At 39.6% G+C, this 27,665-nt stretch overlaps 1 protein-coding gene across 1 annotated transcript in view; it reads right to left on the bottom strand.

Annotated features, from left to right (window-relative positions):
- Positions 1-27,665, bottom strand: part of RNF180 (ring finger protein 180) — a 107,838-nt gene that overhangs the window by 55,270 nt on the left and 24,903 nt on the right. The window contains 7 exon segments of the mRNA XM_071581531.1: positions 3,690-3,785; positions 6,680-6,818; positions 11,923-12,215; positions 12,357-12,698; positions 14,420-14,708; positions 17,090-17,270; positions 24,391-24,466. Of these exon segments, the coding sequence (XP_071437632.1) occupies positions 3,690-3,785; positions 6,680-6,818; positions 11,923-12,215; positions 12,357-12,698; positions 14,420-14,708; positions 17,090-17,270; positions 24,391-24,466 (1,416 nt within the window).

Genomic DNA, 27,665 nt, shown 5'->3' with positions numbered 1-27,665 from the left:
AAGAAGATCCACCATAATAATGTTCTGATCAAAACTCTGCTGCTACTGTGACAACTAATTCTAAGAAATCTAGAACACACATTTTAAAATACAGGAGCTTGGAAGTATGTTTAAAAAAATTGTCCATAGATAGCATAATGCTGCAGTACTAATGAAAATATTAGATCCTTAAAGCAGTGAAATCAATTTGCCATGTTAATCTGGAATTGGCAAGCACAGTTTCCTAGTTGAGTGTGCTGAGTGCTGATATATTTCTTGCACACTAAGTACAGTGGAAGTAGATTTCTTACATATACAGCTTTTCACTTTGCTCATTCCACAAAAGCTTGAAATGGTACTTGTATTTTGGTGTATGTAGCTTGACAACACAATCTCTGAGCAGAGACCAACACAAATCCTTAATTCTCTATAGGGATATAGTTATTTCCATTATTTGTAATTTTATGAATTGAATTTGTATCCTGAAGCCACTTTTTCAAAAGGAAATATATATCAAAGATCTTTAAACACCTACATAATTACCCAACTATTAGTACTCCCACATATTTACACAACTATTAGTATTTTCAGTAAATACCGTCATCTGTCAGGAGAAACACTGTTGATGAATAAAGTTATGCAAGTGCTTGTAGGACCAAAAACCAGGTAAGAAATATTATCAACTCCAGTCACAGTTTACTCAATAATGTGCCTAAAATGGGGTTGAACCATGAATACAGAAGCTGCCCAGCATTTCTAGTTGAAGCATTGCTTTCAGTTGCAAATGTCTTCCAAGGTAATTTGGGAAGCTGTATCCATGACTGATACTTGCCTGATCGAAAGCTACTGAAAATTTCAGTAAAACCAATTGTGTAGTTTCAGAAAAAAACCCTAATCAACTTATGTGCTAAAAAAAGGTTATTTTTCATACACAATGCTAGAAAAAGTTCTGGAAACACTTATCTGAGAAACTTACTCCTGTCTTGTGGGTTAAAACCTCAAAATTACATAAGGTACCAAAGATACTTATGAGAATCTGTTTAAATCTGGACAGGTCTTTAACTTGGAGAAAAAAAAAATTAGTTTACATATAACCAAAGGCCAGTTTACATACAAACAAAAGCTTTCAAATTCTTGCATATTCCTTGAGCATGCACAATCTCTCAGTTTATGAGGGTGACCAATGTGTGCATAGGCCATCCCCAAAGAAGAACTAAGTTCATTCAGAGATTTAGTCTCAGACTCCCACTCTCCATTTTGAGATCACAGATCGCAGAATCACAGAACATGCTGATTTGGAAGGGACCCACAAGGATTATCGAGTCCAGCCCCCAGCCCTGCACAGGACTATCCCTAAGAGTTGCACCATGTGCCTGAGAGCATCACCCAAACACTTCTTGAACTCTGTCAGGCTTGGTGCTGTGCCCACTGCCCTGGGGATCCTGTTTCAGTGCCCAGCCACCCTCTGGGTGATGCCACAGGCAAGGCACTAAAATTAAGGGGAAAGCAATTCCTGGTGACTTTATTGAGTCTTTCTGACATGGAATAGTATTCTGGATCTCCAAACGGAGAAGAAAAGTGATTCATGAAGATAAGAGAGAAAGGCTAGGAGCCTGGCAAAAATGGGAATGCAAGAGACCGTAGAGAAGAAGAAGGATATGTCTATGATCCATATGCACAGAGACTGAGAGATGAAGTGTAGTACAAAGGAACTTGAGACCAATTTAGCCTGAGTTTGGCAATGGACTGTGGAAGCATTGACTCAGTAAAAGAAGTAACAGCCTACTAGTGGAGGAGGTGGTAGGGGAAAAATTAGCAAGATCTGAAAAGGAACTGAGGGTACACAGATTTAATGATGGACTGCATAAAGAGAAAAAATTCAGAATGGTTACAAAAAGAACCCAAAATAAATGGTAAGTAATGGAGAAAAGAAAATGTGGGTCAATAACAGTCACCAGCAGCACTAGATAGACATATATATAATTATTGAAGATTATCTATACACTAATACGTGCATGAAATTAGAGGAAATTGGTTAAGAACAGGGACAGATGGCAAAAAAGAAACGGCTGGGAAGTAGTGGGTTTTTACAGCCTGCAAATACAGACTTTGCACTTATGTAAAATGATTTAGCCTTTGATTCAGGAGTCACACAGGAGAAAATAACACATGATCACAAAATTATTCAGAGCCCAGAAGGATCTGGAGATAAGTCAGAATTGTTTAAAAACTCTACACATTGATCCATAAAATCATAGGATCTTCCTAGAGAAGCTAGAGTGAATGAGGCAAGAGTTCCCAGGATATTAAATGACAAAATGAACAAAAGACGTTGAAGGTGTTCATAGAGAATTGCATTCTCTGCCTAGTGCACCAGAGGAGCACTGCTCCTCTGCAACCTTGAGCAAATACATCAATCCTTTTCTGGGCAGTCTATAAGTTTTGTATTTCCCAGGACTCCAATCTGACCCTCTAAGTTTTCAAATGAAGAAGCTAGAGGTGAAAAGAATACCTTTACAGCTAAGGATGAGAAGAATAATGTTACTATCAAAACTGAATCCTCTTTTACTGAAATAACAGGTAAAGGACTGTAAAAAACTGCGTACTGATGATTATGGATTCATGATTAGTCAATTTTGTAAAGTGAGGAAATACCTCACAACCCAAAATTTTCACATACACAAATCTCCAATTTAAAGTTTCTAAAACAGATACGCTATTCGGTTATGCTTCTTAGAAGAAAAAAGAATTTAATGAATGTTTAAAGGAATAAAATGTAGACTAATACAATGAAAGAAGCTGAAACAACTTTTAAAAAAAATTTTGAATGCTTAATTGTAAAGTCGTAACATTTCCTTTTTCTTCGTGCACCATTTTCAGTGTGGATTTGCTTAGAACAGAAGTTACTTGCAATATAGTAAAACCTAGACACAAGTCTAAGCAGAAAAGAATGAAGTTATCATTTACTTATCAATATAAATACTTATCAAAGAAAATCTGTAGGGGAAAAGAAAAGCACTGTTTCTGCTTATTACTATCTAAGCAAAAACATTACCTTCTAGACTTAAAACAACTTACAGAAAATACTCAAGTGAAACAATGAGTACAACAGGAAAGTTGAGATGGTCTGTAATTTCAAATGAATGGTTAAAACTCAAAAGCAGTGACACTGACTCATCATCACAACTTTTTCTTTGTATGACAACAGAACATTAAGTATAAAAGACAACATATGACAATGCAAAAATTGATCTTTTAACAAACCCCCAGTCCAGTTTTACGAGGAAACATGCTTCTTGCTGTCCCCGTCAAGATACACATTAGCACTACAATATATATTGAGCAAGACAAAGCAAAACCCAAACCCTAGATATTAAGTATAATATTAAGCATTGACAAGCATGAAGAGGCGCCCATGACAGTTTTTGGACAAATACACTCATCTATAAAAGAGTAGGAAATAGAATTTATCTCTTAAATGTATGCACAATAATGTATGCATTTCTGCATACATTAAAAACAAAACAAAAAACATTTAAGAGGAGAAAACAAGCACCTGTAAATGTTAATGATAGAAGTTAGAGAAGAATTCCCTCAGTTACAAGGTCTCTACAACACATATGGACCTTGGCATAGAAATGCTCTTGAAACTTGTTCCCCTTACTTAATTCACATTTTGACTGAAAAAAATTCAAGAAAAAAAAATCTACCTTTTCAATGACACATTTCACCCACTCTGGAATGGCTTCTAAATTCACATGCCATATGTTGCAAGACTCCTGAGCAGCAGCTGAAGGTTGTGATGTCTGATTTTAAAAAAATTATTGCATTGATATTTAACATTCATGCAAAAACATTTTCTTTGAATATACCCAGAAGGCAGCCTCACAGATTCAGTAAATATTAACAAACGATAAAGCTCAAATATGTTTACAGATTCTTTAAGCTAAAAATCAGGTAGATGCTGTCAATAATTCTCTGTTTCTGAATCTAAGGACATTGTACAGACTCCACGGTGGAGATGTAGGCGTTTGGAGGTGGTTTTGTTTTGTTTAAAAGAACAGAAAGCATGCAATGGCACCCCTTCCAAGAATATTTATACATTGATTTTCAGAAGCACCATCAGCTGGCACAATTATCCAGTAAAGAAATGTAACTTACAATTTATATGAAAACTGTGATCAGTACTGCACAAATGCAACACAGTTTCAAATAATTTTCTAATGCTTTTTAGAAAATTTAGCTGAGAAACCAGATAGTTCTTAGCAGCTTTAATTTTTACTGCAATGATGTGTTCAACTGAAGACAAAAATAAAATCTAAACCCCTGCAGCATTTCACTAACTGATAGTAAAAGAAAAACAATTACTGAACTAAAGTTATAAAGGTGACTAAAAACATAAGGAAACCGGTGAGAAAGGCCTAAAATCAGTTGTTACAATTTATGAATATGGAAAATTGTGGACTCCTATGTTATGAAAGTCAATGAAATCTAAGTTTCATTCTGTTGAAAACTGAAAGTGGGACTATACAAAGAAGATAAAAGCATTTTGAAGTTCTCCAAATATTGACAGCAAACAGATAGGTCAATTTGTCATGTCTATGCTGTTGTTTTTCTCCTATCTGTATAGATTATCTGTACTTCAATTTGGATCTAACTCTAATTTAAAGTGTTTATACTATATTTGTAACTTCCAACATTGGTGTTAAAATTTGTTCTACAATTCCCCTTTTTTACTCATATATTTCAGGTCCATCTTTGAGTGAAGGTCTAAAATTAATCAGGTAAAGTCAACATATTGAAAACATCACTCTTCTCATCAGAGGACTATTTTTGCCTCCCAACTTCTTCAGAGATAGCATTAAAATACACTTTTATCTTCTATCTACATAGCCAGAGAAGGAGATACTTCAGTCTTGTGCACAGTGATGGTGAATCTCCCCTCTAAAAGCTTCACCATGGGGCATGGTCAAAGATATCTCCTTCTTTTCACTACTCATTTTTCATGAAAGGAGTTTAAATTCCCACATCACCCCCTAAAAATCCCTTCAAAACCATTCGCAAATAACACTCTCCAGTACAAAGCATGAAAATTACTCCAGGACCTCAAGCTCTGTAAGCAGAATGATTCAAATGGGGTTTATAAATAATACTAATCTATATCATGATCTTAAAAATGTTTGTTCCTACAGCTGTTGGTTATATCCCTCTACAGTACCAAAAATAATGTTGTCATATTACAAATGTGTTAATAAGAAACATAAATACCTTCCCTTCTACATTGTTTTTCACTGTGATTCAAGATCACAGATGTAAGCACAGCCTTATTGGCATATTTGGAAAGATTCCAGCACTTTATTTTTACTAACTTCCATTATAAAAGAGTAGGAAATACTCTGTCAATTTTATTTTGTATAATTATCTTTCTGTGCATTTTAATAAAAATATAAAAATTACTAAATGGTATTTCAGCCTGGTAGGGCATCTCCCTGCTCAGGGCAGTCTAATCTTCTCAAGTATTTTTGTGCACAGTCTATGGCCCATTTTTTAAACAAGAGGAGCAAAAGTTTCTGATGTAGGAATACTGGACACACAGTTAACTACTGCAGTGGAAATTAGCACCAGTCTTTAAAACATACCTTAGATACAAAGGGGTCTCTGTTAAGTTATATTAAAGCAAAAAAAATACTGCTTTAAAACTCTCAAAAGCAAACTCCATTTTTACATTAAAAATGGTAATGCAACATACTCTACAGAGGCTAGGAGTCCAGTGTCCATGTGTCCTAGTTCAGCAGGTGGGACCAGTTAATCACTGTGTAGGTGTGACCAAATCTGTGTATTCTACATCCTCTATGCATTTCCCAAAGAACTGTTAACAATGGACCATTTGCAGCAGCTGCCTAAGGCACACCTGACCCCTCAGACTGCAAGCTGGGTGTTAAAGAAGACTGAGATAAGAGCTGTGATAACTCCCCTCCAGGAAGTCGTTAGCACCTTCACACCCAGCCTGAGGGGTCATGTCTGCTAATGGGCCATCAACGATTCCAAAAGTACCCCATGACTCACAGGGTCAGATCACCTATTGCGGAACTCCCTGCCCTGGGGGAAGTGCTGGGTGTTCCCATCTGGACCTGAGGGTATATAATCTTGGGGTTTGAAGACCTTGGGAACCACTCATCATCAGATCCAGAGGAGCACCAGAACCTCAACAGGACCATGACCACCACTCTTCACCAGACTGCGACTGCCATCTGCACCAACAGGTTTTTCCCTTCCTTTTACTTTGGACTTGGGGAAACTATGTGGGTCTCAGCAAAGGGGCTAATAAACACTATTGTGCTTGTGCCCCACAGTGCTGGGTTATATTTCTGGGGTTTGTGGGTTAAAATCAATTTCTCTTTGTATCATTGCATTTTTTGTAATACTTTTTACTAAACTGTAACTCTGACTTATAATCTCTCTTGAGCTGGGTTCATTTCTCCTGCTGGTTTACCTTTAAACCAGCACACCATCAGAACATCAGCCTTCATGGAAAACACAAAGATGATAACTTTCTCCTCGGCTTCACTAGCATTACTACTTACACTACTGTCTATGGAATTGTCCATAGACAGGACAAAGGATATTAATTACAAAGTGAGGCTTAGTCTAATACTTCTTCAACTAAAATGTGAGGCACTAGAAGAACTTACAAACATACTTCAGATAGTTCTTTTCCATTACATTTAGCAAGGCAAACAGAATTTGCTATATATTTTCTACATTTCCAGCAACGCAGAATATCAACCTCTTGGTTATTCACTATTTCAGGTTGTGATATTTTGGCTCTGTATGTCAATCTGTAAAGACCGAAAAACATACCATTTGGTGACCTGCTGACACCACTGCTTTTCTCTTGTGACTTTGAAATCTTTAAGATTGTCATCACTGTAGAGGAGACTAATATTTTATTTACAAACTTTCTCTGATCTTGTATAGCATGCCACATAGATATCTTAAATAGTAAAGTGAAACAGTTGGTTTTCTTTCCAGGTTGCATAAAAGAACTAGCAAGCAACAATAAAAACAACTAAAACCAAATGAAACAAACACAAACAAGCAAAAAACTTGTCCAGTATTCAGACAAAAGACAAGGAATCCTCATTTTCTCATAATATGTCCATACAAACAAGTCACTGCTATCCTAAACATTATGTAAACATACACACATATAATACCACGTAACAAAAGTGAATGCCAACATAAACCCATGTAAGACAAAGACTCTTTACAATATGCCCCTGGAGGCTTGTTTGTTTAAATTATTCTGTGTGGAAGGATCAACACCACTGATGCAACAGGGCTTTTCACGGACCTGGATTGACCTTCTTCTGAAACACGGCCGTGAATTCATAGAATCACAGAACCACGGAATATGCCAAGTTGGAAGGGGCCCACAAGTATCATAGAGGACATAACAGATTCTACTTTGTGTCTGGCTGTGTTCTGATGTCTCTCTGGTCTTCTCTAACCTGTTTCCAAAGCTTTTGCTTTTTGTTATGATTTTTTTCAAAGTTCCTTCAATTCTTCTTTCTACCTGCTTCTATTTTTATCCCCTTATTCTGGCTACATTAAAAAAATAAGAAAATCGTTTTTCATCTACATCTCAGCTCAAGCCCTATACTAGAGTCACGCCTATTCACCATGCTAAACTGCATCGTGCTCACTGATGGGGAAGTCAGAGTATAAAACTAAAAATCAGTCTCAAAAGAATCTCTGTTCTTCCACAGTCCAAATATCTGATTTTGCAACTATTTTAATATTTAATTTTTATTTAATTTTCACTAAGGAAGGAAACTTTCAGGTCTTCACTATAGGCTGTCTGAAGAACAGCTTGCCCTATTGAGCCATACAGATTTTTGCACTTTCCTCATTTCTACATTTCCCTTTTCTGTTTTGTTTTCTGAATTAATCAAAGACTATAAAACAAAGAGACAAGTTATTCATTATCTTTCATTTACATCTGAGGTCTACATTCAGCAGATTTTCTACTTTTTCTACAAATGTAAAGAGTCTGGAACACAGTTTGACAAAGATGAACAGAAATGTGTGCATACAATAGACTCCTAGTTCAAGTGTACATGCAGTTTTTAACAACCAGATTCATCCTAGGCTTAAAAAGTGAAATTAAGGCAAACATTAAATATTTTCTTGCAATATCGCAATAAATTACAATGAATTTTTGTTTATAGTCCATTAAGGTATTTTAACATAAGATGGCCAAGCAGATGATCATGGAAGAGACACTTACATAAAAGGTAAGAATTTTTACTAGTAACCCATCTTGCTTATGAAATGTCATGATTCAAATGCCTTAACTTAAGCAGAATCTCTCTCAAGCTTTTACTAACCTACTTATGTCAGGGCTGCTACTTTCTGTACCACATACATTTCAAAAGTGGAATATATAAAATAATTAACATTAACATTAATAATATTAAGGATTTTTTTAAAAGTAAATTCACACTGAAAAATTTTTACAAGTTCTTTGTATCACTTTGGTATGATAACATTAGGCATCATAGGGTAGTAAAAGAATGATTATCAGTTATAAATTTCTTTCTATCACTCAAACATCTTACATCAGTTCTAATTAATTCTTCACAGCTTCTTAAGACACTTCTAGAAATAATTTAATTTTACAATAGCTCAGTGAGATCCTCAAATCTAAGTTCAGCCAGGAAGGACCAAAAGACTTTTTGCACAAGACTAGTTCAGACATTCTTTTTGGGTACAGCTACACCCTCATCTACACAAATACATTCTTGAAATGTACTACAGTTAATGATACACACCTTGCATGTCTTTATATGCTGTATTTGTGTATTGAAATGGTATATTTAAGTCTCTATATGCATTCTGTTCCTCTTAGAGAAAAAGAGGTTTTCCTATGTGTTGAACAGTTGCTTCATTTGAGGCTGATGATGCTCACTGGAGCAGAGTAAAAACCACTTGATGATAGACCTCTCAACATTCAGACAAAGGACTGATGAATAAATGTCCTTGCTATATATAAAAGACCAGGTTAAAGTCATGCAAACAAACGCTGTCTAAGAATGACTGTCATTGCAGTGATCAAAATAAAAGCCTTCGCCCCCCCCGTAATTTATTTATGCACTTTGAAACCTTCTTAGTTCAGCATGTACCTTTTATTTAAAACTACACTTGCATATGGGAAATGAGCGTAAGTGTAATAACACAGCACGAGTTTCATTTTGTGTTAACCAAACATGCCAATAGTGAACTGTATGGAAAAAAAAAACCCACCTCAAGTGGATACTTTTTTAAAAACCCTGTTACAGTAGGCTACAGTGTTTTTCAGGCCTACGAGTATTTCAAAAGGAAACTCCTGCAGGTATATTAAAAGTCTCCATGCATGTGCCTTTTGCAGTTCTTACAAAGGACAGAAGAAACACTACAAATGCACATTAACACATTGCAGAGATTTCTACATGTAAGATGTTAGAAAACAGCAAATGAGATGTTTCTGACTTATCACATCAGCATTCACTTGTATTTTTATTTGCACATAAGTTCAATTGGAAGTCAAATAAAAGCATACAAACAGGATTTTGAAGAGGTTTTGTAGTGAAATCCAGTTTAATTACAGTATTCTGGATATATTTTCCTAAGTTTCATTTGTCTTCGTTTGCATCTATAACTATTAAAGGGCATCTCTTCAGGTTGATTTGCCTTTCAGCAAAAAGTGCCAACATAAAGATAAAACTTTTCAATTTGGAACTCCGAACATAGTGTCATCCTGAGCAGGCTTTTCAGCTTGGCACTGGGGTATGTGTGTGGTTGTACTGCTTTCAGGTCAGTTGATTTGTGCAAGTTCATGTTTGCCTCCAAAATAGAATGCAGTCATACGCGAGTGTTAAAAAGACTGTGCTCCTCCATGGCTTTTGTTTAATGACCTTCAAACTCTTTCCTATGATTCAGTCCCAGTAAAACCAACAGCAGAGTCCTTAGACTTCCTTTCCAAGTTAGTCTCAGTTTCCTTTTTTGAAACTCATTTGTCTAACCTTCTCTTAGAGACCTTTGATGAAGATTTTACAACCTTCCAATATTATCTCATTACTTTATCTTTTATTATTTTAACTTTTTCCCTAGCACCTAAACTGAATTTTCTTGTAATTTCCATTATTTTCTCTGAGTACAGAGAACAAAATTACTTTTTCTTTTGTGCAAGAAAATTTTAAAGCTTTAAATACTTCTTATAAATCTCCCCTTCAAACTTGTCGTTGAGCTAAATAAAAGTTTCTGTCTTTCCTCACAGATCATGCTTTCTTGGTCTCCAACTGTCACTGCTGTTTTGTGAACTCTTTCAAATGGGTCAGCTATTCTGTCTGAATACAAGTTCTGGATGCAGAACTGAGTGAAGCTTTATTAGGAAAGGTGATCAGACAGATTATATAAATTTTCAAGGGTATAAAAGGATGAAGGATGCCTATTTATATCTAAATTTCCTGTAAAATTCAAATTGTACAATGTAATAAGCATTGGTCATCTCTTCTTAAAAAGATTGCTAAAAATCATGGACTAAAAACAAAGTAATTTTTTTTCTGAATGTTCAAACTGAAGAATTAAGAACAAACCCCTAAATTTCTGTTGAGATTTGACCTGGAATTTCAACTAACTTGCCCTTCATTCCCAAACACATGGAAATGAGAAAAGGAGTACAGCAGCACAGGCGGTTCTTTCTGTTCAGCAATCACCTGTGAACCCTTCAGAATACTGCAGCCTTGAAAATTACAATAATAATCAGGTTGCAGCAAGAAATTAGGACACAGAAACTTAAGTATTAATTACTAAGAGTCTTGAAAAAATACTAGATGAGCATCATCTTTGAAGGAGAATGACAGAGAAAAGCTAGTTGAATTGTCCTAGACAACAAGAGACCATACCAGAAGTTCCTGCTCCCAGAAAAGGAGGAGCTGACACTTCACAGGACAGAGAAACAATCATGGAAGATACTAAGGTACACATAAAAATTTGCTTCTAGTCTCTGGTCTCCAAAGTACTTCTGCTTAAAGAAGCACTTAAAAAAATCTACTTAAGCAGTATTTCTCAATGAAGTAGCACTTAGATGGGAAGACAGAAAAGAATATTTAAAAGAACTGTCTCCAGGATGCCAAAGAAGTAAAACAGCAAGATGCAAGAAGAGCTGTGCCATCTGCTTCTGCTCCAGCTACTTCTCAACTGTGAACAGTTCTACCAGTTCAGCTGTTGTTCGGTGATCAGCTTCCACAAGATGGTCCAGTAGTTCATGACAGAGGGTGGCCAGCACCTGATACTCTTGTAGCAAGACTTAATGAAGTTAGGCTGTTAATAAAAACATGGGAAAGAATGGTACTTGAACGTGTTGCTTAACTTGCTAAAGCCGCCTACTGCATGCGACTGGAGTCAGCAGGTCTTCCCAGCATAGGTGGGGTGTGAAGCGTGTAAGTGGCTTTGACAGGGAACAGACTCAGCCGGTCTAGAGACCCACGGGATGGGCGCGTAGCCTCTTTCTTCCTTGAGATGCCAAGAACAGTACCGCCTGTACCATGGTCTTGTACAAACATGAGCTGTTGCACAAAATACAGGACGAAACAAACAGGAATACTGTGCCCTTGCCCCAGTGTAAGGCGAGCTCCTGGCCCAGACCACCGGAGGGCAGCGCCGCAGCTGCTCGAACACCCGCTCGGGGGCCGGCGGTGCCGCGGGGTGGGGCCGGCGGTGCCGCGGAGGTCGGGCGGTGCCGCGGGGCTCTGGGCGCCCTTCGGCCAGGCGCTGCGCACAGCCCGGTACAGGCTCTGCGGGCAGGTGTCTGCACGTCCGCGCTCACCCCGCGGCCCCCGCCCGCCCAGCCGGCGCCCGGCTCAGCCCCACGGGCGGTGGCCGCGCCTCCCGACCCCCGACCCCGCTCAGCTCACCGGGCAGCGAGGAGGAGGCGACGGCGCTGGAGCGGGCGGGGAAGGGGTTGCGCAGCAGCAGCTGCTCCTGCGAACGGGAAGAGACGGGAGACAAACGGCGGCGGAAAGCGCTCCGGCAGCGCGGGCCCGGCCCTGCCCGCCCCCCGGCCTTTGTGCGCCCCCCGGCTCCGGAGGAGCCCGAACCCTCCGGCCCGGCCCGGCCCGGCCCTGCTGCTGCGGCGTGGAGCGCACAGTCCACGCCGGGCCGAGCCCTGAGGGGCACGTTCTCTCGGCTGCTGACTGGCAGAGGCGCAGCCGGGGGTGGGGTCAGCCCGGGCTGCGGGCTACGACCGGGGAGAAGTGGGGAATGGGGGGAATGAACGAAAACTTTTCAACAGATGCTGAGACAAAAAATGCATTCCCTCAGGCCCGAGATCATACAGTCAAAAGAGAGGGACCTGAGAGTGCGAGCCAGCCGTCAGTGCTGGGCTGGGTATCGCCAGTGGCCCCTGACTGTTCCATTTCAATAGGCAGCAAGAGAAAGGAGGAAGCTTCAAATGAAAAGGGGTGCGGGGACGAAGGAAACTTAGGAATCATTGTAGGGAATTGCTGCACATCACGCGAGGCCACTGCGAAGGGGAAGGGGAATAAGCCGGAGAGCCCCAGGGGCCGTGTTTGGTCCTCGTGTTTGGTCCTCGGTGGGGTTTTGGCCTCCTGCCGGCTATTACCCTGGAACTTGACCGGGAGCAAACGGGCTCGTAGCTGGCAGTCAGCTGATGGTGGCTGCGGTTCAAACTCAAGATGGGACCAGGTATCAGAGCAATGTGAGAGTAAGAAGGGCTGGAAGATGCAAGTTATTTTGTCTTTCAAGGTTAAATGTCCTGCAGGCACACAGTGGGATCATCCCATCCCCTCTTCAGGGGTCACCATCTCTTTCAGAGGGGTTTTCACAATAGCAAGCATACTTTTCACAGTCGTGGATAGCCTTAGAAATAGTGTCTGTGGTTAAATCCACTCTTCAGCCCTACTCACCTACAGGTGGCCTGAGGCATCATGGGCCCATCAAGCCAGGAACAGCTATACTATCCTTTAAAGCTGAATTATAAAAGTGTAATTTGCAATAATAAAAAGAAGAAAGAAAGTGCTTCTGTACTATACTGAAAAGAGGGATTAATTTAAAACAGAAGGCAAAATAATGTCCTCAAAGCATCTACAGAAATGACTACAAGTAAATAAAGTTAGAAAGTCCTTTGTGCTCTTCATGGTCTCACAGCCAGGCAACATGTTAAAGAAGCTAATCAGTGGATGAAAGAATCACATTCCCCACTTGGATTATTGCTTTTGTCAAGTTGTCAGTGAGAGTGTATTGGAGCTAGTGCTTGCAGTGCTCAAGGAGGACATCCAGAGAAATTTGTGGACTGGAGTTCTCCCTCCTGGGCACATATGCACCCAAAAGTTTTCTGTTTCTGATTAGTCACTATGTGTGGGCAGCACATCTGAACCACTCTGGTATGGGGAGAATAAATACAATGGCACAAAGAGAAATTGGTTTTAACCCACAAAACCCAGTATGACCCAGCACCCTGGGGTGCAAACCCCACGTGCTTCCCCCATGTCCAAAACAGAAGGAAGCGAGAAACCTGTTGGTGCAGATGACAGTCCCAGTCTGGTCGAGAGTGGTGGTTGCAAGCTGGTTGAAAGTGATGGTCTCCTCCTGTTAAGGTTCTGCTGCTCCTCTGGATCCAAGGAGTGGTCCCTGAGGTCTTCTTACCCCCTGCTTATGTACCCTCAGGGAGCGCCCAGTCCCTCCCCCAGGGCAGGGAGTCACACAATGGGTGATTAACTCTGTGAGTCATGGGGTATTCTGAAACCATTGATGGCCCATTAGCAGACATGCCCCCTCAGGCTGGATGTGATGGTGCTAATGACCCCTGGAGAGGAGAGTTATCACAGCTCTTATCTCACAGATGTCTTTCACACCCAGCTCACACCCTGAGCGGTCAGGTGTGCCCTGGGCTGCTGAAAATGGTCCACTGTTCTTGGGAATGAATAGAGGGGTAGAATAGATAGCTTTGATCACACCCCACCCCACCCCCCCCCCCCAGTGATAAACTGGTCCCATCTGCTGAACTAAGACACCCCCTGTCTCTGTCCCTGTCCCCCCTTGCACTGATTCTCCTCCTCGATGCATCGGTCCTGCCCGGGACAGGCACAGGCCCGGATCTTGAGACAGTGGTGGCCCAGGACCTGCCCCTTGGCCCATCAAGGGTGAGGATGGTGAGGATGGGGCGCTGGTTAATGCCCCCCATGCGCAAGCTGTTGCACATGAAGATGTAGAGGACGGTGGTACAATCGGAGCCCACCTCTCTTGGCTCTGCCCCCAGCAGGGCCTGACCCTGCCCCACAGATCCCACAGAAACATCCAGGCATTCTCTCTCCAGCTTTACAGTGGATTGCTGCAACATGATTGTCATCTTCACTCAGCCACTGCTCAAGATCCTCACAGAAAGGTTTGATGAGCTCCAGTGGGTTATGGTTTTCAAAAGGGTACTGTGCAACTCTGCAGTTAAATGTGGTGGTGTCATGATGTCTTTCAGCACATCTTCTTGTCTGTGGTCCTGACTTCTCTCCAGCAGGATCTGTCGGCATTTTTCCAGCTCCATATTTCCTTTCCCATAGTTGGCTTTCCTTTTGTCCTCAAATGTAACTGGCTGTTTTTTCAGTGGTTCCTCCTCCTGCACATGCTGGTAGGAGGGCAGAGTTACTTTTATATTTTCAGTGTATTTTCCACTCCTGAAAGTAGGTGATACCAGCTTGAGGGGGCACAGTCAATGGCAGTGGTTGCCCAGCTTTGGCCATGGTAGTGAGGTGCATGGCCAGAACAAACTTGTTGGCCTTCAGCTGCCCATCTCTATCAATGTCACCTAGTGACCACATAGTAGCCAGCCGAATCTATGAAAGGGTTGATTGCAGAAGGGCATTCCTTGCTTGAAATCCTGATAAATATCCACTCATACTTTTATGAAGACTGTTAAATTTTTGTCTGTATTTTACTCTGGTGGCCTGATGAACTGCTCAATCTGAGAACGTAATCTTTGGTGAATTCCCAGCTAGTGATGCACTAGAGGAAGAATTTGAACTGCTAGATCCTGTAATCTCTTCCATTTTTCTTCCTTCTGCCCTTGAAAATACTATCCCCTGTGGGGGTGAGTGTAAGTGCATCCCTTAAGGAAAGCTGTTTTGGAGTTCTACCTTAAAGAGAACAGAGCTACTTGGAGTATGTGTGGTGGCTTATGACCAGTGAGAGGCTGTGGTGTATGCAAGGTGAATTGACTAACCAATTGTGTGGTGGTATGTTGAATGTGAGAGTGCAGAAAAGGTGTGGATATTACTGTGTGAGAGTTAGATCTACTAGGATGTGAGATGATGTAATAGGAACTTCTAGGAACGAACTACTTCTACTATGAGCTGTGAAGAACTGTCTGTTAACCTATCTTGAATAAACTCTCCAAGTTGTGAGCCTTCTGATCAAGCCTTCTGATGACTGCTGTGCCTGAGCTCTTCTGACTGTCAGTCCACAGCCCAGCTAAGTATAAGGGGCTCCCCCTGTAATCCCCGCCTGTAACATATGGATCTGCTTTAAACTGCTGCTGACAGAACTACTTGATTTGAACATTCCCTTGAGCAAAATTAAGACTCTGTAAATACCAATAACGGATTTTATTAATTGCTAAAGAGATGCAAAAGAAAACATGGAAAAATAAGAAAAGGTCAGAGAAATGCTTAAGGTTACTTTTTAGAAGCAGAGAAAAGGTTACCACCTAGAGAAAAAGCTACCTTTTGCTGTATCAGTGGGAGGGAGGGAGGGAGGGAGGGAGGGAGGGAGGGAGGGAGGGAGAGGAGGAAAGCAGTTTCTGCCCTTTTTCCTTTCTTTGTCTCTTTCTCTCTCTGCCATGTCCTGATGTTATTTCTTAGCAGCAGAGGGGATAGTCTGTCAGGAATGCTGGTTCCATTTCCTGCTGTGACACAGGGCTGGACTGGTCTCCGGTTCAGCTGCAAAAAGCTGCTGTTCTGTAGCTTTCAAAAAATATACAGTGAAGAAAATATAACACACACAGAGCAGGGTCAGTCCTTTCCCAGGCTGACAGAGGTGTTGTCCTGAGGTCGGTAAGCTGGTGGTAGTAGAAGAGAGTTGAAGAAAGTTGAGAGGAGAGAACAAAAGAGATTCCTAGGTAAGGTTCCCCAGTCTTGTCTTTCTCTCTTTGTTCCTCTGATTTTCTAATCCATCTTCAGGTCTTTATAGTGTCTTGCAATGGCTGTACATGATTTTCTGGCACGTGTCCAGTCCAGCTGCTTGGAAAGCTATAACAATGGGAGGATTTTTTGGCAGGAAACATTTCCTTGAGAAGGTTTTTGTGGTAAGCTGACAGAAGGATTTTCGTAGCATGTATTGATAAGCAGAAAACAACGGAGAAACATATTTTTGGCATTTCTATGTTATCTGTATGTTACACTGCCACCTTTCATTGTTCTGGTCTTCAAGTCCTTTTACTTTTTCACCTTGATTTTGTATAATCTATGCTCATTTAGAAAATTAAACAGGTGGAGATGTGGGAGAATACCCAGGATTTAGTGCTGGTCCTGTGAGAATGTGGACTCCCTGATTTTGACTGCCCCTAATATTGTTGGGTTAACTTCGGCTGTATAATAAAATTGCGTTATAAACATGTCTTCCCTATTGCATTTTCCCTTAGTCATTCCTGTCCAGGTTTCTTTTTCCCATAACCCCCTGGGGTTCCTTTCCCGCCATTCTTTCCTATTGGTTAAAGTTCCGTGACCCCATTGGTCTTTATCCCTGTTCTATGGTTGGTCATTATCCCTGTTCTGTTATTGGTCATTAAGAAGTTCCACCTCTGCTCCCCATTGGTCCATTTGTCAATCCTTCCCTCACCCAATGCGAAGCTCGACTCCACCCCTTTTTCCAGAACCTTCCATGCCTAACCCTATATAAATGAGGCATTTCCAGTAAAGTTGCTTCTTCTGTTGCCGCCGAACCTGGTGTCTGGACCTCTCTTCAGTGTGCGGCAAGGGATCAATGTGGAGGGAGCCTTCCTGGGCTTTGAGGGGCTAGAGCTGAATCACTTGAGGCTGATGCGCTAGAGCTGATTACTCACTCAGAACTGAGCCCCTCAGAGCTGCTTCCTTCAGCAATATTTGGTGGATGATCATCCACTGTTACTCTGGATGCTTCTGAATGATCCCGGGACACAAGCATCTCCTGAAGCCATGTCGCTGTGCCAAGGCTCTCAAGTATCACATCCTTGACCAAAATTGCTAAAGATGCCATTTCTGCATCTGGGTGAAGGAACACATAGATGTCATTGTCTGACTTATGCCCATAACCATGTTTACACATCTTCTGAGCTGAGAAATCACATGTGTGCTTAGGCATCTTTTCAACATTATATTTTTAAAATAAAGTAGAAATTTCAGGAAAATTGGATTTTCACCTAGCCATGATCCTCCCAGAGTTTGAATTGTCAATGACTTTGAGCAGTACAGCCCTGATGTAAGCTGATGGTCCTGCACAGTTACAGTCCTACCCTACAGGGGTACATGCATTTCTCACATTTCCTTGCAGAAAGCACATGCTTGGGATAGTCATGGAACCACATGATGACTTGGATTGGAAGGGATATTAAAGAACATCTCTTTCCAATTCCTCTACCACAGGCAGGGACACCTTCCACTAGATCAGGTTGCTCAAAGCTCCATCCAACGCTGCCTTGAACACTTCCAGGGACAAGACATCAACAGCTCTTCTGGGCGAACTGTTCCACTGTCTCACCTCCCTCAGAAAGAAGAATTCCTTCCTAATGTCTAAGTTCAACCTACTCTTTTCACTTCAGAGACATTCCCCCTTGCCATGTCACTACTTGCCCTTGTAAAAAGTCTCTCTCCAACTTTCTTGTTGTCCCCTTTAGATACTAGAAGTCTGATGTCCAGCTGTAAATATCTGGGTTTTGGAGGTTTTTTTTTTGTATTTTCCATGTTTCTCCTAATTGCATTTTTTAGCCACTTTTGACACCTTCTTGGCTTCTGTATGCCTTCTGTTGTAATTGATTTAAAACATTTTCTTTGTTCCATTTACACATATATGTCTTATCTTCTCAAGGTACTAGTATTCTTTTGTTCTGTTTGGTTTTTTTTGGTTTTGGTTTGTTTTTTTTTTTATGTACCTTTCTCTTGTTTGGATTCAGGTTTTCATTTTTGATTTGTTTGCTTTTTTTGTTTCTTAAATCTATCGTTGTTCTTTTCTGTATTATTTTACAAAGTATCTTCTCTTTCCAGTAAACCTTTCTCTGTGTCTTAATTTCTGAGCTCAGCAGAAACATGTGGACAGTATGTTTGGCTCATGTAGATGTTTTAAATGACCTCTGGCTGCAGTTTCAGGCAGTGGACCACCAACAGATAGGAAAATACTGGGTTAAGATTACAGTAAGGACAAGAGGTTCGAATATCCAGCAGAGGGAGTGATTTCCTCAGCCAATACTCCCTCTGTTGAGGATGCCCTTCCTCCAGCCCCAAGGATGCATCAGCATGCCAGCAGAGGCACCGGCGTAAAGCTTGTGAGATGTCACTAAAAGAGCTAGCTAAAGCATGATTTGTAAACTACCTAAACAGAAGCACTGTCTTGAAATGGCTGTAATTCTTATTTAACTAGTAAAATGTTTGTAGAATTTAGGAGGTAAGATGCAGAAGTAAATGTTAGCTGCTATCATGGTTTAACTTCAGTGGGTAATCTCCCCTCTCCCCCTTACCCTGCTGAGGAGGAAAATCAGCATAAAAAAGTAAAACTCATGGGATGAGATAAGAACTGTTTAATAATTGAAACAAAATAAAATTATATTACAATATCACTACTGCTTCTAATAATGAGGAAAAGGAAAGAGAGAGAGAGACTGAGAGGAATAAAACACAAAAGAAACAAGTGATGCTCAATACACTCACTCACCACCCACTGACCAATGCCCAGCCTGGACCCCAGCAGCGATGAGTTCCTCCCAGCCAACTTCCCCCAGTTTATATGCTGACCATGATGTTCTGTGGTATGGAATAACCTTTTGGCCTGTTTGGGTCAGCTCTACTGACTCTGCACCCTCCCAGCATCTTGCGCACCTCCATGCTGGCAGAGCATGAGAAATTGAAAACATAGAGCAAGCACTGCTCAGCAACAACTATACCATCAGTGTGTTATCAGCATTATTCTCCTACTAAATCCAAAATGCATCACTGTACAAGCTACTAGGAAGAAAACTAATTCTATCTCAACCAAAACCCAGCTGACTAGAAGTGTGAGACATTATGGAGGAAATAATTTTAACCAGTGGTGGTGATATTTGTCTTCATACTTACCACAAATGAAGTATGGATAGAGTGAAATTAAGTTTGTAATAGGGCAATTTATTTAATAACTGGAACATGTACTCTTTCTTATCAACTCATTAAAGTGTAAACTGAAATGATACATTATCTTGCTGACATGCTTGCTGACTAACAAAAATTTCACCAGTAACTATAAAAATTACATAAAAGAATGATAAAAACAGAAAACTCACTAAAGCTTACCTATGTAATGAGTAATTAATTTGCTGGTAGTGCCTAGAACATTCTGAATCTCAATTTGATCATTATGTTCTGAGCAAGTTACTAGGTAGAAATCTCTAGATGTTTTTGCAGAAGGTTTGTTAATGATTCCAAAGATTTTCCCGAGTTATGTTCCTGGAAATGAATGGGAGAGTCAAGTTGATTTGTCCATAGGCTGCCAATGTTTTGAAAGCAGTCATTGATCTCTAGGTATAATGAGCACTAAGAAAGTTGTTGACCATACTGAAGTATTTAGCTATTGGTTTCTCTTAGTTTTTACTGGAAGCAGAGAAGGGTGAAGAGAGATGAGACATGAAGTGGACTGACCTGAATAACAGCACAACAATTAAAATTACTGAAACCTGCTTTTGATTATGTTTGGTATACTCCATTCCATCCATAATACACTGAAATTAGTTTTCAGTTCTATTGAAAACCAGGCTGCTGGGCAATGATGCTTTATTACCTCTAGATTGGAAGCAAAATTAATGGACTTGCTTATTATGAGCTAAAGAGTATTTATTCAAACAAGTTTTGGGGATCTAAGTGTCAGAATTAAAAAAAGTCGGTATTAAGAACAATACCATTCCATGTGCCCTGTTAATGATTCAAGTAACATTTTAATTTATGGATTGGCAATGTTTTAACACGCCATCTTAGATCAAAACACAAGATAAAAGGAAATTATAGAATAGTGCTGCTTTTGGAAAGCATACTGTGTAGCCAAGTTTATTAACAATAGAGAATTAATAAATCACCTAAAACACACCTAGTGGAGTTCTGGGTAAGTAATCCAATCTCTAATATGTACAGACTGGTTGAAACTTGGGTGAAGTATGGAGGCTTGCTCTTGCTGATCTTAGGTCATGCCAAATGCCAAAGTAATATTTACCTAGACTGTTGTCACTGGAGTGGATAGTGAAAGAATATTTTATTTTGCTGAAGAAATGTTTATTTTGTTTTGACAGCATTTTCTCTCTTTATCAAGACCATATTATATAGCGTACACAACAACTGCTCATTTAATGGAAATATTTCTAGAATTTAACTCAAAGTAGATGAACTCCCCAGCAAATCCATATGAAAATTATCAACATTGTTTAATTATTTGTTATTTATTTGTTCAACATCTGTCACTGTAGAATTTAGTATGCCTTGGGTCACTAGGAGTTACTTTAAGGATGTCCAGTAATAAAATCCAAAGAGAGAATATAGAAGCATCTTGCTCACCATAATTAATTGCAAAATATTGTAGTAATTTCAAGTAGCCACAGTTGAGACAGGGAGACCTATTGTGCTTCATGCCATATTGAGGCGGAATTCTTGTCTTAAAAATTGCATCTCAAACTGGGAACCATCAGTAATCAGTACAGGTATTGTCATCTCATAAAATAGAAACATTATATCAAGTGATGAACACCTGTGACTTATTTTCACAGTCTGCTGAAGTCTGAAAATAAGGCTCAGAATAAGTGGTTTGATAACATTAGCCAGATTTGTATTCTCCTCAGAAAAGGAGGTGATACTAGGCAATGGTTTCCTTCTAATTTATTTTGTTGACTAGAATATATGTAATTTAGATCTAATCAGAAAATCAACATTTCAAAAGATAAAGGAAATCAAAGTTGTTAGTAGTGAAAAAAATTATAACTGAAATACTACGGAATGGCAAAGATTGTATGCACTGGCACTCTCAACCATGAAGATTAACATAAGGATTTCTACATTATACCATTGGGTCTGAATAACATGTAACATCCACTAGAGCAAACGGAAATATTGACAGAAAGATAACTGGTGGGTGATCCACTAGCTACTTTTAGCTCTAGCTGCTGCAATTATTTTGATATAGAACTAAGAAAAGCAATTCATGTGAATCTTTTTTATATAGATATCAGGCTTGAAAGAGATAATATGCTATAAATATATGAAGGAATATTCTGACAGACTGAGTGTTCAGAAATATTTTAGCAGCAAATGTCATTCTTAGGATATTTTTTGAATTTGAGATACTTTTTTTTCCTCCCATGAGTTGAACTGTTTTCTGGGGATGGTTGATAGCTTATCTTAGGCTAAATGATATGATCAGAAAAAAAATCAAACAGTGTTTAGAAGGCTGACCTGCTTTAAAAATAGACATAATCAGACTGCAGACAGCATCCTAATATCATGATATAAATGGCTTAAGTATTTAGGAGAACTAGACCAAGACAGAAACTTCATTCATTTTGTAGCTATGCTTCCTTGCTTCACCTTCACCTGCAGGAATATTTTCATTACCTGTATGAATTTTCACTGATTTTCGGGAATCACAAAACATATTCTGCAGTGTCACCCCAAGGTTAGTGTTATGTAATTGTGTAATGAAATATTGGGTTTTGAAGTGTGAGCTCTGCCAGGGGAAATTTAAGTTGGATATCAGAAAAAAATTCTTTCCAGAGAGAGTAATCAGGCATTGGAATGGGCTGCCCAGAGAGGTGGTGGATTCACCATCCCTAGAGATTTTTAAATGCAGATTGGACGTGGCACTGAGTGCCATGATCTGGTAAATGGACTGGAGTTGGACCAAGGGTTGGACTTGATGATCTCGCAGGTCTTTTCCAACCCAATCGATTCTATGATTCTATGATTCTATGCTATGTCAATGACACTTTAATCTTGTATGTTAACTACCATTGCCTTACCATCAAACTCTCCCCACAATATCCTCCAAAATACAGAGTGCACTTGGCACTGTTTGTATTCTGGGAATACTTTTTTGAAGGAAATTAGTATATCATGGAAGAGGCTTCTAATGCAAATTGACTCAAAAGCCTGTATTCAACTTCTTTTATATTTTCAAGATGAAATAAAAATGTGTGGGTTTTTTTTTCTGGGAATTAATAACTTAATGCTTGTTAAATGCTTTTGGCAGGCTTCAAAGGAGAGTAGAACCTACTGAAAGAAATGGGAAAACTTAGTGTTTATAATTAGATCTTCCTGAGTGCAACAACTACTAGTAAAAATTGGTGTTTTCAGCGGTGTTACTTCCCCATTAGATGTCTTCAAAGAAGTTTTCTTGCTCTGTTGTGCATTGTTCTAGATGGTCACCTAAAGTATCTTTAGTGGCTTAGGTTACAGTTTCTGTATTGAGCATTTTTATTTGCTATAATTAGCTGTCAGCTTAATACTTGTAGTAGCTTAAAATGGAGAAGATTAGTGTTATTGCTTGTTTTGTGTCATAGTCATCAAATCATCAAGGTTAGAAAATCTTTGACCGAACACCCCCATATCAACTAAACCATAGCACTAAGTGCCATGTGGACTCATCTCTTCTACTCCTACAGGAAGAGTGACTCCCACTTCACTGGGCAGTCAATTTCAAGGCTTGACAAATCTTTCAGTGAAAAAATTATTCCTAAAATGAGGAGTTTGACTTTTATGCTGATTTAAAACAATTATTTGTTGTCCATCAGCACACAGTTAGTAGGAGTATCATGTGGTAGCAGTAATTGTGTAGTTTCTAAGAGCACTAGGGGTAAAGTGTTCAAGAAAGAAAGGTCCAATAATAAACAATGAAAAAAATGAGTGTATGAATATGTGCCTAATAAGTATTTGCATCAATTACACAAAAATCTTACATTCCAATGAAAAGATATGATAAGGTTTGGCGCTTCTTTTCACAACTGGTTCAAAATGTCACTTGTCCCCTCTTGTAGATCAGGCAACATCTTTCGCTCAGTATACTTTCCAGGTCATACTGGGTTCTTTTCTGCAGTCTGTTAAAGATTATGACCTAAACTGCATAAGTATACCAACCCTGGGCTGAGAATCAAGAGCTGTCCGCTCCCATCAGCATTGAGTAAAGAATGGTATTTACCAGGGTAAATTTATCTTCTGCTGAGCTTGACTGTAGCTAGACTGTCAAAGGTTCTTGAGGTAGTTTTTTTACATTATGATGATTGCTAGCACTCATGCTGAATGGTGATGAGTATGCACAGACATGTATACTCAAGGGTTTCTCAATCATCATTGTAGTAGGCTGTCACTTTAAAATGTCTCATTAGTTTAAAAGTTATATTTATATAGTGCATTGGTAGGAAGTAGTGCATTTACTGTGTCTCGTGCATTTAGGTGAGGCCTTGTGTTTCTAACTTCTGTCAGAATTGACCTTGTGGCATGGCAAGTGCTTTCAGATGTTAGACTTCAAAAATATGAAATACTTGAACAATAACCCTTCTGACACTTCTTTGTATCAAGTATGTCTCTTTAAGTACAAACTGTAATGTGTCTTGGCACTTATACTCCAAGTGTGGATTTACTAACTTTTACTGGCTCTGACTGGTTTCCAGTGTAAAGTGTATATGGATTTTAGTGGACTGTGATTGCCCACCTCCAGCATGTCTGCCATAACTTTGGAATTTATAGCACAGTAAACTAGCAGATCAAATAAACACACACCACTTTGATTATTAGCTGTCCTATACTGCCCAGAAGTCACAGATTTTTCTGTTTATAGAAAAAGACCATGATGAGACATCAATAGTGTTCACTGAACTGCTTTCATTCCAGACTATTGCTGGGGGAAAAAAATCCCAAAACAGACCCGTGAAAAGGTGGGTTCTCCTTTTCCTCAACAGAACTAAACCAAATGACAATGAGGAAAGATGATGGGTTTTATGGGTCAGCCTAGAGAACTTCAATGCATAACACAGGTAGCACCACAACCATAGTTGTTTTTTATGGGCTAGACAGAGGCCATCCTTTTCCTCATTTTAAAGGCATGTAGGAGAATGCTAAGCCATAAATTGTCAAACAGAACCCCTTCTCAGACTTCTAGGGTTGTTACGGAAAACACGTATATCTTTTGGCTGGTACTCAGGTCTATTTTGGCTGGTATTCCCCCACTGGTAGAAGTCAACTACCTGAAATGAAGAAGATGGACAAGAAGCAGATGAGGGAATGGAGAAAGAATAGGACTAACAGTACTGCAGCTTGGAATGAAGAGGCACAAAGGAGACACCTGTCTTACAATGCACCCAAGAGGGCTTCCAGAAGTTGCCAGCTGCCTTATGGATTTGAGTATGTAGCTAAATGCTGGTACTAATGCTAATTAATGTTAATTTAACATGGATTTTCTTAAAAGCTTATGATGGCCTCTACCCACTTCTTTGGAGAATTCAAATTCCAGGGCACAGCATATAAAAGACTAGAAAACCAACTCAATTTGTTAATATCTTTCTTACGTAGTTTTAACTTTTAATCTGGTACTGTCTTCATGTTAAGGATGAATGCACTTTTTGTTGCTCTTTTGGAACCTGTTTTGGGTTCATTACACTGAGCCCTAGCCCTTCTTGCATTCAAATAGAGTTTTATCAGTAATCAAAACAGAAGAATCATAAAATAGAAGCAGCACATATGGTAACAAATCCCTTAAAAAGAACACAGACTCTAGCATAAATCTACCATCTGCTCGAAGATTTACAGACTCCCTTTTTCCTTACTAGATGACAAATTACCCACCCTATTAACCCACTCTGAAAGGGATTTTTCTACTGTCCTGTAATAAAACTAGCTGGTCTGAAATGTGCCTCATTACTGGTCTTGCACATCTGAACCTCCTCAGTGGAAGGAAGAAGTCTAAGGTGTTAATTCTAGAAAACAGTCTCCCCTCCCACCATCAGAGGTGCTACTCAAGTCATTGTAACAGCTAGTGGCTCTCAAAGCATGGTGAAAGGGAGGGACAAAAGTTTCTACTAATTAGGTGTCACGTGAAAGGGAGGAGGGAGACAGAAATGCAAAGATTTCTAGTCTTAACTGTATTAATAAAACTTACTAGCTATAAGTGTTTCTAGACAATCAGAGCCTTATGTCCCCAACACTGTCTGTCGACTACGGACAGCCCACAGGTTGGAAGGGTTTCTGACCTCTAATATGAAGCCACGCTTAAGCCAGAAAAGAACTCTTCCCACAACCGCTCCTGAAATAACATTTATTAATAAAAATATTTGACAGTTATTGTGGGTTCTGCTTTGCAGGTGATAACTTTCAGCTGCAAGATTGTACTTAATTGATAATAAAAGACCCCAAAAGAAACCAGCAGAAAAGACATTCTACAGAGACAAACACACTAAACTCAAGTTACAATACAGCAATGTATCCCATTTTCACAAAAGACAGAAACTAGCAACAATGAACTACTAACTAAAAACACAGCCACCTAAAACACTTATCTATACACTCTCTCAATAACATAGGACAATAAAATATCTTGCACACCACTGTCTCTGTAACACAAAACAAAAGGAAAGAACAGAACTGCTTCTTATCAGCACACATGTTGAAAAAGAAACTGCACATTGAAAGTAAAGCAAGTTACTGCAGTTGGAAAACAGAGCTGGTCTTATAAAGTAAGAATAGCAAAAAGCAATAACCAATATAAAGTAGCAAAGAGTAAAGCATGTTACTGTTATTAGTATTAAGTCAGGAAAACACAGGAAAGAAGATGCTTATAAAACAAGAATCAAAGTAGCTGTTAGCATAAGATGTAAGATAGAATGTATGAAGAAATAAGCTTTGTAAGAAAGTAGAGTTAAGAAAGTAAAGGGTAGAAAAATAGAAAGCACATGGTCTTCTTTCCCCTTCATTGTTCCAGGAGGTAGGAGGAGACAGGACAAGCTGCAGCAGTTACCCTCACAGAGACACTGGCATTTCTCCCTTTCTCTGCTGGACTTTAAACTTCACACTTTTTACCTTTTTTTTCTCCTTCATGTAGTTTTATGAGTAATAGTCAATCTATTGGGGGGGTTATGGTGATGCGAATGCCTGAGGCAAGGTGGGCCTTCGAGCAGTCATAGAAGATACCACAAAGGAAGACGGTGCTATTTCTTAACACTCCATCCTTATCAGTTTGCCTCACTTTTGTCTTCTGTGGGGAGCACCCCTCCAGGGGGCTGAGGCGTCTCCCTCAACCCATCAGGCCTTATCAGGGACCATCACCCCGAATAAGGCAAATCAGCTGTAAGCCCACATATACAATTTAGAAATGCAACAGAATGAGAGTACATACTTTAGGTAGTACTTCCTTGTCATGGCTACTTTTTTGCAACTGGGATGACTGTACAGTGGAGCCCTTTTGTTCCAGGTGTTACCCAGCAATGTAACATGGCTGCTTCTATGCACAAGTAAGATTTAACTCTGTGCAAAAAGAAATCATTTCAGTGCTTGCTACTTTTCAAAACTGCAGTTAAAATTCCTTATTTCTTTTAGGTAGAGTTGCATGCAGCACAGCAAGACTAGAAGAAAGCTATTTCCCATGTCTCCAGAAGTGGGTTGTGATTTGCTTGCCTTTCACAGAAACCTGTTCCATGCAACATGCATTTGCTGCCAGGACTGTTGGAAATATGTCCAATAATCTCAGTTATTGTGGAAGGAATTTGAATCACTGTCTCCAAAATTTAACTCCTCTGTTTCTCCTCTATGTTACTTGTTACCAATTAACTGGAGGACAGGAGTGCCTAGTGGTGAGCAAATACAATATTGCTTGAGGTCTAGAGCTGGCAGTAGTGCTCTTAGTGAAGCATAGAACCTTCAAGGCCTAAAGCTTTGCTATTCCCCTGGAAAGTCCTTTCAGATTAATTTTTCACATCTGAATAGAAATAATCGACAGTACTGGTGTTTCAAACATCTACATTTGACTCCAGAGTTAAGATCTCACACATAAACAAGGCACTTCAAGTCTTTTCTCTGAACTCTTGTTGCATGTCACTGATATGTGCTCTCATTTGGATCACACAGAACTGCAGCTGCATATAGAGAAAATAGACTCTGAAAGAGATGATGTGCAAAACTGCTAAGCATCCAAAATTTAAGCAAGTCCTGATAGAAATCTCTGCTAATTAGAAAACATAGGGAAATATTTCATCTTCAGTAAAAAACCAAACTGAATAAAAACAAATCAAGAAAAAGAAAAACCCAAACAACAGAAAAATTGAAGTGAGAAAGTTTAGGTACTGGGTAGAATTTTAAGAGAAACTAAAAATGATAGATAGACAATTGAACTGTTTAATTGAACTGGGTTTTCATAACATTTGACACTTATCTCTCAAAGTATTTTCTCAGTGG

Source organism: Pithys albifrons, chromosome Z, assembly GCF_047495875.1.
Source record: "Pithys albifrons albifrons isolate INPA30051 chromosome Z, PitAlb_v1, whole genome shotgun sequence".
Taxonomy (NCBI): domain Eukaryota; kingdom Metazoa; phylum Chordata; class Aves; order Passeriformes; family Thamnophilidae; genus Pithys; species Pithys albifrons.
Note: the sequence above shows the minus strand (reverse complement) of the source record. Positions and strands in the feature narration are given on the sequence as shown.